This window comes from Carya illinoinensis, chromosome 9 (genome assembly GCF_018687715.1).
Source record: "Carya illinoinensis cultivar Pawnee chromosome 9, C.illinoinensisPawnee_v1, whole genome shotgun sequence".
NCBI classification, from domain to species: domain Eukaryota; kingdom Viridiplantae; phylum Streptophyta; class Magnoliopsida; order Fagales; family Juglandaceae; genus Carya; species Carya illinoinensis.
The window spans coordinates 33,649,783-33,660,686 of NC_056760.1; the positions used below are offsets into that span (position 1 = coordinate 33,649,783).

At 37.8% G+C, this 10,904-nt stretch overlaps 1 protein-coding gene across 2 annotated transcripts; it reads right to left on the bottom strand.

The window, feature by feature from the left end:
• Window positions 1-1,384: 1,384 nt before the first annotated feature.
• Window positions 1,385-10,304, bottom strand: LOC122276590 (general transcription factor IIE subunit 1). Of its 2 annotated transcripts, XM_043086423.1 has the most exons (12): window positions 10,146-10,304; window positions 9,929-10,037; window positions 9,706-9,828; window positions 9,356-9,476; window positions 7,845-7,973; window positions 7,538-7,647; window positions 7,255-7,438; window positions 5,040-5,243; window positions 4,479-4,709; window positions 4,052-4,256; window positions 1,617-1,743; window positions 1,385-1,474 (listed from the first exon to the last, which is right to left on the bottom strand). In XM_043086423.1, exons 2-11 carry the CDS (start codon window positions 9,949-9,951, stop codon window positions 1,652-1,654), a joined length of 1,422 nt encoding a protein of 473 aa, XP_042942357.1. In that variant the 5' UTR covers window positions 9,952-10,037; window positions 10,146-10,304; the 3' UTR covers window positions 1,385-1,474; window positions 1,617-1,651. The 2 variants fall into 2 exon arrangements, with proteins under 2 accessions (XP_042942357.1, XP_042942356.1); XM_043086422.1 differs by having other exon boundaries at window positions 1,385-1,743.
• Window positions 10,305-10,904: the final 600 nt, after the last annotated feature.

The following is a 10,904-nucleotide window of genomic DNA, read 5'->3' on the forward strand; positions in this document are numbered from 1 at the left end:
ATATAATCTACTAACGGGTCCAAGTTGTTAGTCTTCCTTAGTCTTCTTTTAGAGAGGGCTAGTCTTCTTTCTCTCTAGAAAACCCCATTTCAGTGAGAGCTGTTGCTGGAGAGGATGGTGGAGCTACGACTTTCACCCACCTCTCATTCTCCTCTCCATTTCCGCACTGTGTATACACTTTTAAGATAGTGTTTTTTTCCCTCCTCCCTTCAACGGCTTGATTTTGGTTAGATCTGCTGCTCTCTAGCCGCCATCCGTCTACACGCAATGTACCACCCCATCTTACAGCAGCCATTCTATTGGGATGGAGCCACGCCAAAATGTTCGGCTTGTTCTCCTCACGCATGACTTGTTGCCACGCGTGGTCTTCAGGTGCCACCACGCTCTGATGCCTCCGACGGCTGCACGCACCATACTAGCAGTTTCGTCTCGTCGAGATCTTCCAGATTTGAGCCACCTCGTCTCCTTCCTACTAGCTCATGGCTACCTTGCGCCACCACAAGAGAGCGAGAACGCAGATGATCATAGGCCACAAATTAGTCCACCCAATATCGTGTTTTCCACTATGTTATCGTTTTTCCTAAATTATCGCTTTTTACTATGTTATCGTTTTTCCTAACTGGTGATCTCAAAGAAGAGATTGCATTATCTCTCTAAAAAATAACAGTGCACCCACCACTCACCGCTTTCAGCAGAGGTTTCACCACCATTGGTGGTGGTTCCATAGTTCACAATTTTTTACGAACGTCTTATTACTGTCTTTTAAGACATCCTCTTCGTAGGACATAGGTGAAGATCAAGACATTATTCGTAAAAATCTTTTTTTTTATTTTTATCCACCTCTTTGTACTGTTGTTATTGTTCTTGGATATTTGTTGGGAAACTCCAACCCTCTTTATGTATTATCTTTTCTACTTTTCTAATAAAGTTTACTCCCTTGCTTAGGAAACCGGTTCGATTATAAAATATATTCAAAACCAAACCAATCACACCCCCTGGCAAAACCACCGAACATACTAGCGACTAGCGAGTGAAATAGACTAAAATATTAGGTGGGGGAGCACCGTTTGGCCGCAACAGAGCCTTTGTTCTGGTTGTAGTAGTGTAGAATCTCCACACCCATAAAGGAAAAAATAAATACAAATAGAAAAAATAAAAACCTTTGTAAGGAACTCTGTGACCATCCAATAATAAAGCTCAACCGCCTCAACGTAATAAAAGATAACCCCATGAATTTGTTGACAGTATTCTCGAATTTCCTTTGTTTTGTCAAAGAAAGCAACTGAATTTTGTGTTCGGTAATCCTTTTCTTAGACATTGGAAGCAAGGTCTCAAGAATGAACCCCTAAAGTAAAGAACATGAACAGGACAAAGAGGAGGGTGATAATCTCGAAAATAATTTAGTCATTAAACAAGCCATTGTGCGAGTTTTTTATACATCTATCGAGTGACAACATTTCCAGACACCGGCAACCTATTAGAACGAATACAAGGCAATAAGGAAACAAAATCACGACCAAGAAAACATGGTCTGTCATGAATCTGCGAAAAACATTACACAGCTGGAAGCTAAAAACGCCAAGAGAATGCAAGTTAAAATGCAGAGGAAGTCGTACCAATCCATCTATTAGGCAACAAGACTATATTCTCTTCAACCTTCCTCCCAGTCAATATCATCCTCGTCATCTCCTGAAGCATCAGCTTGAACATTCAAGTCAACTTTGTAATTTTCATTTGTGTTGCCTGTAATTATGAATGGAAAAATACGGTTAATGCCCACCAAACTATCTCACCCAATACTGTTTAAAGTTTAAACTATACAATCATTAGAACAGAACTACTGGGAAACATAAATTTTCTTCAACATCCATCACACCAATAAAAAGTTAAAACCCCATCATTGGTTTTCCTCACTAATGGTTTAATTTTGGACAAAATATTTTGTCCAAGGACCTTTACTTCAGTGCAACCACTGGGAACTCACACTTCAGTTTATACTCGTTTGTTTAATGAGTAGGATATATTCTATTAATGATAAAAAAAGGCACTAGCTCAGTAGACAAGAAGTATGCATCAGATACACCTAAATATATATATTTTTTAATGTCGGAGAACCTCTCCAAGGTAGGGCCCTTCAGACCCATCCCTGCAGAATAAACTCCAGTCCTATGCACCGCACCCTCGGAAGTTTCCCTACACGGAACATCAGATACACCTAAATATAGAAGGTAAAGAGGCCAAGAAAATTCTTGTCTCTTTCCTGTCATGTGCACCACCACATTAAAAAAGTGGACATCATTCTCCACAAGAACCTACAGTCGCTCTTTACATCTTCCTTTCCAACATTCTAATAAATGTCACCCACTTAGGCACCACCCAGTCTAGCCCAAAAAAGAACAAAAACTGCTTGCCATGGGATGCCCCCAAATTTTATTTCAGTTTTTCTTATTTCACTGGGATTGTTAGATAAATAAAAGACTTTTGCTGGCAATAATCGATATTGTCAGATTGAAATATTTAAATCAAAGAGAAATGCTATAAGGAAGCCTTACACCACACATCTCCACCTAACCATGTGATTTGTCATTTTTGCCATTCTATTTAAACACACACATATTTAAGAATTAAGAGAGAGGCAAAAATGACAAATCACATGTTGATTATGTGGAGTTGTGTGGTGTAAGGCTTCCATGTAGAATTTCTCATATCTCAAATTAGTGCTTAAAATGCAACAACAAGGTTTTGTATGCTAAATGTCCCCCCCCCCCCCCCCCCCCCCCCCCCCCCCCCCCCCCCCCAAATGAACAAGAGGCTGAGGGGACAGATAAGGGTTGGCCTCTGTTGCAAAATGACCACAATATCAAAAAACTGTTTTCTCCTCCTTAATTTGGGTTACATATGCCGTTTATGTAAACTACTGAAGATCATATTTCTTTCCATACAATTAAGCTTCAGCTGGGAAATTGTTATCGATTGCTAAGCATTTTAACCCATGACATATGGTTGGCACAACCTTGATAGCCCACAAAACTTCTCCTTCACCCTGATTTGGAAATATGTTGCTGAAATCAATGGTCTTTATAGACAAGTTGAAAGAGTGGCGGACCTCATAGCTATGTCTTGGAACGCAAGCTCAATGCTTTGAAATTTTAAATCAATCCAACTAACCATTAAGGGTTTTGTGGTTGAGGGAGGATGACAAGTGCACCAAGTTGTTTCACCAGGTGGCCAATTCGAATAGGAGAAGAAGCGCTATTGATTTTACTTGTTTAAAATAATAAATAAATAAATAAAATTAAAAAAATAAAAATAAAAAAATAAAAAAATAAAAAAAAAAAGAAAGAAAAAGAAAGAAGCACTATAGACTCCTTGTATGTAAACGGAATTGAGGTATCCAAACCATCAATAGATTGGTGACCATGTAGTACAATTTATAAAAGATTGTACACCGAACATTATAGCCAGAGACCTAAGTTGGATGGCTTATCTTTTGACTCTCTGGGAGTGGAGGCCGCAAATTGGTTCAAAAGGCTATTTGAGGAAAATGAGGTTCAAGGAGTTGTTAAAGATTTGAACGGGGATAAGGCTCAAGGCAAAATGTCTAATATTCTTTCCCTCTTTTTCATTGACCATTCAAAACATCACTTCTAGAGGAAGGCAAAGCATAAGGTTTGGAAAACTTTCAAGATTTTAAGTAGCAAATAATGTAGAATAGCTCAGATTGACATTCTATGGCGGCAATTAATGATTCAAGTGGAATGCGGAAAAGATTTAAAAGTGACACGATATTGTACAAAGTTTCATGGCATGGGTATTTTTAAAAAAAGTTTCATGGCATGGGCATTTTTAAAACAAACTATGTCATAATTTGCAACGGACACCACTGAGCACACATCACATAGCAACTTTCTAATTACAAATTAGTAACAACAGAAAACCATCATATTGCCTTCGTAATTTGTTGACTAAGATGTTATATGACTATTTATGAGATCATAAAAAACAGGAAAAAAAAAATGAAGCTTAAACGCATGAAAAGATTGATCCTTACTAGCAACCGGAGCCTCTTCCCATTCCACATCACCATCTCCCTCATCCTCATCACGTTTCGACTTCATTCCAACTTGGCGACTAGAAGACATGCTAGAGAGACCATTTAAGGAGTGTGCATTTGACAAATCATGTTTCTTAGCAGCTTCTTCTATCTCTTGTTGTTTCTTGAGTAAAGCAGCATAGTAAGCCTTGACATACTCATCCTACCAAATAATCATGAAGCATAAATAAAGTGATATCAGGGGAAGAAAAACATGAACATAGAAAATTAAAATGAAGCAATACAAAAGTGTGCGCTGCAGACAAATTTTTTAACATTGATAAAAACAAAACAAAATACGGATAAAAGGAAAAGAAAAACTATATGATGCAGATCAAGAGAACTAAATAATTAGTTTCTCTCAGTTATCTCTAATTGCATGAACCTGTATATTTTTCTTATCATCATTCTCAATAAGTGACTTCTTGTCATCTGAGAATTCTAGTGACGCAGAACTTCCATCCATCTTTGACTCCTGTTTGGCCTCTCCTCGCTGCTCCTTTGTAAGGTTCATTCCTTCCTTGATCATCCATGGTGGCAAGACTTTCAGAGTACTCTCATTTTCAGATTTAATAACTTCTCCCTTGCCTTCAGCCCCAGATAAATCAACCTCAACCTGCCAAGACCCAACCATAAACTGTTCATAGCCATCCATTTGATGATAGAGAGATTCAATGCATGAAACTAAGGGATTGCACACCCAACAATTTATGATAACGAACCTCTGGAGTATGCATATATTGATGTTATTAAAATCAATTCTTGAGATTGCCCCCCAATTTTACACGTTACAAAACTAAAATAATAATTCACCCATTCTGGTAACATTAGTAAATCTTCATAGTAAGGATCTTAAAAACCCAGAGATTTTGTTGATCACAAAACAAAATTATCTGCCTTACAAATCAGTCATTAGAAAGGATTTCATCATCTCTTGCAAGTTTACCTTGGTGTCACCAGCAAAAGGCAATGATGATCCACCATAACCCAGCCCCAGAGAAGACCTAGAAGGATCCATGGCACTGGAATCACCATTTGCTGCACGCCCAGCAGCCCTTGCTCGAACTTCCCATGCTTGAAGAGTGCCAAATTCAGGAACAGGCAAGTCTTTTACTCTACTGAGTTGTTCTATTAATGGCTTAAGCTGTATCTGCACTCATTCCATGTTGTCAATTCAGTAAAGAATGAGAACATATTATACATAACTACCATAACCAAAAAAACTTGTATGTAACATCAATTTGAAGACCAGCTTTATTTCCCACCAATATGAGAGCCAAAATAGAATAAAAGCAATAATAACAGCTTGAAAGATGGCTAACCCATACAGCACTGGCAGATGCAATAAAATTAGTACCATACACAGCAAAAAAGTGGCACATAACATCATATTGAAGGACAATACAGGCAGATACACACACGAAGGATAGAGAGATGAACACCAGCATAGTATGGTAATAGGCAACACATTTAAAGAACTTGAGGTGGCACAAGAGTAGCGATGAAATTCCTCAAACTTAAAACAAACAGAAACTGTGCATAAGGACCAAGAATTCTGCATAAGGGGGTTCAAACATGGTGGGGAATAATTTTAAGTAGGTAATTGTTGATGCCTCTTTCCGATGCGGTGAACAACAGTTGGTCATATGACCCACCAATGGCGATGCTTGCGGTGGTGATGCCATCCTTGGCTTGCAAAGCAAATAAATGCAGAAAATAGATGACACAGATTTTACATGGTTCGGCACAGGCCTGCATCCACAAAGCTGGTGGAGAATTGTTAGATACAAACTCCCAGCTCACTCTCTTATTCTCTGTTACACGGAGATAGAGGAAGAAGAAAAAGTTCCCCCAGGAGAAAGAGAGTGCCCCAAGAAGATGAGTCCACTCCCTCTTCATCGTTGCCTTTCTCGAGCCTAGTGCCTTCTTGTCAGATCAATCTTTTTGGCTTGTGTTAATAGCACTGATACCTGTATGGGGAGATTTAAGCAGGCAGTGCACAGGCACAACTAAGTTTTTCTTTTACTTTTTGAATAGTAAAAAATTTTGGATGCACCCGTCTACATTCTGTGTAATTATGCCCATGCACAATTCCTTTGCCTTGTTTTAATAGCTGGGAGGCCACAGCCAGGTTTTTCTCCCCAACAAAATGAGAAATGCCTTTGCTAGGCAGAACCTGACTGTGGGCCCCACGGTAATTAAAAATTTGCAATAAGTATGGATGGAGGCTAAACAAGGCTCAAGAAAGACAATAAATGCAAGAGAAGAAGAGAGGCTGGATGAGACAGCAAGACAAAAGTGAGGGCTACAACAATTGGGGGAGCTAGCCATCAACTGCTCTTCTTTTTCCTCTCCTTCTCTCTTCACCCACATAACAAAGTGAAAAGAGAGATTAAGGGCTTGTATTAAACTTCATTCAGGGTGGACTTTACCCTCCCCATGGCCTGTGAACGTAGGCCACAGTGCCAAACCTCATAAAATATCTGTCTCCTTTACTTTCTATTTAATTTATCTAGACATGGATCCATTTGCACCACCATCAGCACAGCCATGCATGGGTCATCCAACCAACAGTTGGCCACCAGATCGGAAAATGCATCAACAGTAACCATGTACTCTGTATTCTGCATTCAACTGACCAGCAACATGAGCAAGAAAAGCGAACTAGGATTCTGGGAGTGCTTTGAAACGACTAATACAGATAAATGAGTCCTCATAGATACCATTTCCTACTTAAACAATTCCATTTTGTAGAATGTGCTGGATCTTTACACGACCTCTACATACAACCAGAAAGCAAGAACGCGCATACCCCCTCCTCTCCTATTATTCTTTTTTACTCCTTTCCAATTAGTGAGAGATGAACCTAAAATCTACCACAGATACCCCTCCTCCATCACTAACGCCAAAGTTAAAGGCTGATTCCCTTATATTTCCAAATCCACACAAGCAAACAAGCAATAACTTGGGCACATTGTTCAGTAAAAACTTAATTAATGAAACAATATAACTAACTACCAAGTATAGCAACACTAACCATTGCAAAGTGTAACTAATTTTAACAAAAAGATTAGAACTACCATGAGAAATTTGCACATTGTGTTCAAGACAAGAGAAAACACCAACATCAGTGATAAATGTTAGTCATGATAAAAGTAAACCTCCATCTTTTGAAGCATGTCCTTTAATTTTTCACGCCTTCGCCTCCTCGCATTGTCATCTCCCTCTCCCCCCTCTTGTGCAGCTATCTTGTCACTCTCAGCCACAAGTTCCCCATTACAACTTTCACAATGAAAATATTCATCATCCAAAGAGATCAACCGTAATGCGTCCAATGCAGTATACCTGAACATTTGAACCTCAATGTTTCAGGAAAATAAAATTCACACAGATGTGCATGTGTCTCTGTGTGGCTTAGTATTAAAAATCAGCAGCTACTGAAACCTTTTGGCACAGTTAGGGCATATGTACTCCTGAACTGTGTTCTTGTTCTCCAATTCATCTTTCAGTTTTTTCTTCATTCGCTGCAATCTGTACCTAACTACATCATAAATCTGCAATATATATTTCCTTTAGGCCTTCTAGCAAAAGCCAAAACTTGGTCAACATCTCATTAACTGGATAATGAAGGTTGAACAACAAAAAAACCTAAAAAAGAAAGAGAAAAGGTTCATTCTTGTTTTTTATGTCAAATCAAACAATTAATCATGCAGATATGAACATCAAAATTGCATGAGAGAGAGATAGAGACCTGAGCATAATCTAGACAGCAGTACGAGTGAGTGTGCAGCTTAATCTTTTCCTCGCCCTCTTTTGCTGTCTGTTGACTATCAACTGTGGCAGCTACAGCAGCACTAAATATCTTCGCACCTTTAGCTGTCTGTGGTAAATGCAGACATGTTTATGAAAACTATTTCTAATTAAGGAATCTATACAATTGAGCAAACTTGCTGATGCATATCTGAAATTAACCAGAAGAATCATAGGTTTTCTCCATGCAACCATGGTAAGCCACTTGCAGCTTAAAAATCAGAATTGCTAGGACAGCAAGTATCCATGAACCTCATAATAAAAATGGAAAAGCTACAACAAAGCATGACTGAAAGTACCCCACAATTAAAGTTTATTTCAAGTAAGATAAGTAAAGAATTACAGTATAAACACCAGAACACTAAAAAAGGAAATTATTAGAATTGTACATAATATATATGGAGGGTTGTAGGGTGCAGGTAACCGAATGATTCTCTCTCTCTCTCTCTCTCTCTCTCTCTCTCTCTCTCTCTCTCTCTCTCTCTCTCTCTCTCTCTCTCTCTTTCTTTCTTTTTTTTTTTTTAATCGGGGGGACGGGTTTGTAAATAATGGGACAGGTGTTAAAGTGAGATTTGGCTGGCCTGGTTTGTTTTGTGCAAAAAAAAAAAGTGTTTTTGAACTTCCACTTTAGATGTGCTAAGATTACGGTTTAAGGATGACATACTCAATAAATTGAGTCAAAAGAAACAAAAAGAAGAATCTTAGGCATCACACCAAACTTTGCATTTTGTTTTCTCCAATTTGATGTAACAAGAGTTCTGAAGTAGTCACTTATCAAAAAATAAAATAAAATAAAAAAGTTCTGATGTAGTCCCTCAAGGCCATTTAACGTGATTGGCTGAGGCAAATGATTTGGAAAGTCTATGGGTGCTTGCTTATGATTTGCAATGAGTGTCAATAAAGAGGCACGCTTTGGTTTTAGTACTTATCCACACACCCAAATTTGAACATTATAAGAGGCTTTTTCAAAGAGTTTCTGGTGCCAGGGTTGAGATTTGACAGAGGCAAGGACTGAGTTTATTGAACCAGGATTTTAAAGATTAACAAGAACAATAGAAAAGTGCTTGTTAACAAGGCCTGGTTGCAGGATCAAAAGCGTTTACAAAGTACAAAAGAACTAGAGAGAAGAAGAGTGTGATTCTGGGCCTTGAGCCTATGGTCAACTTTTTCCTTGTTTGTAAAAATAGAATTAAGAAATTATACTTAAAAGCCAGTGTACCATGAGGTCTTAAACCTTATAATTACTTTGTATGAACTTTCTAAATCAACCAAATTTCAACTTGAGTAAAACTTTAAATAAGACTAATAAACATGAAAATATGCATAGACATAAATATATATAATCTTTTAACTCTTTAAGTATCATGCTATACTTCTCAATACAACTTCTAGTAGCTGAATGTATTTTTATCAACAGAAAAGTAAAACAAATGAACTGAAACCAACACAGACCTCTCTCCTATGATCTCGAGTAACTAGCTTTTCTTCCTCGAAGAATCGCAGGGTTCGACGAAGCTGCTTTGAATGCAATTTCAAGTCCTTTGCCAAATCTTCTTCTCTTACCCATTGTCGTCTGTGAATCAAATAAAAGACCAAGAAAGCATAACGACTGAAAAAAAGCCTCAAATTTTCTTATATACTTGCTAGGAAACAACTTGGTGTGCTCTACTTTCCGTTTCATTTTTCCGCATATTTTTTATGTTTATATTCCCTCAATTTCACTTATAATTTGATGATATTGCATACACCAAAACCGAAACTATTTTCTGAAAATTATGAAACGAACGTAAGTGGGGCCAAACCTAGTGAGGGCATCGAGAACCACGACAGCAATGCCTCTGTTGTCACTCCGACCTGTTTTGGGTTGATTATCCCCTTTCGTCGTTATGTCATCGTAGAACGCCCTCGCCGCCAGCTTCACTAACCTTTTCCAATTTACCCGTCCAAGAAGTCAACATAAACTAAACTTTGAAAAAAATAAAAATAAAGGCAATAATTTTCTTGCAAAATTTGAAGAATGGTTACCTGTTGAAAGGTTCGACGCTCATCTTCTAGGTTTTTGAAGTCAATATGTGAAGGGGGATTCTTGAAGCCAACAGTCACGCAACAATTCCTCACCGAAAAATGACCGAATCTAAAAGAGAAATTCACAGATTTAAAGCTTTTCCTTCGTAGAAAAGAGAGACGGAGAAATCAAAATTTAAACCCGATGTTATTACTCAACGAGTGCTCGAGACCGTACCTTCGCAGTGACCCTAATGAGTATGGGGGTGATTCCGGACGCCGTTCTCGTGGGGCAGACTAGCTAGGAGACCTGTAGTTACAGAGACAGAGAGGTCTTTAACACCCGCAGAAGTGTTCGTCCTGAACCGTAGAAAGATGACTCATGTTGCAAAGGAAATTTTGGTAACGCACCCCCACGTGCTCCGACTTTTTTTATTTTTTGAATAAAATTCTTCGGTTTTTTTTTTGATAAAAAACATAGCGAATTCATTAATAACGAAACATTACAACTAAAATTAAAACATATATTACAGGTCAACTACATCATTAATAACACTTCAGTACACAATCATGACTAATATGGACTAGTCCTATTGCCAGTGACGGGGCCAGAAATTTATTTGAGGGGGGCCAAATAAAATTAGAATAATATACATAAAATATTTTTTATTCTATTTTTATATAATTTTTATGAGAAATACTTTTTGCAGTCGGGAAATGCAGTCGGCATGCAGTCGTGGAGAAAAAAGTAAATTAATACGGAATCTATATGAAAAAAAAAATTATTTTTATAACTTTTTTTTATTCATGTAGGTCCCCCTGAATATAAAATAATTTTTTTATAATTTTTTTTATTCATTCCGTACAGCCGACTGCACGCCGACTGCATTTCCCGACTGTATCTAACAAAGCCCAATTTTTTTTACGATGTATAATAATCTGATCGGAAGATTATAATAAAAATAAAATACGTTTAATACAATTTATATATTAAAAA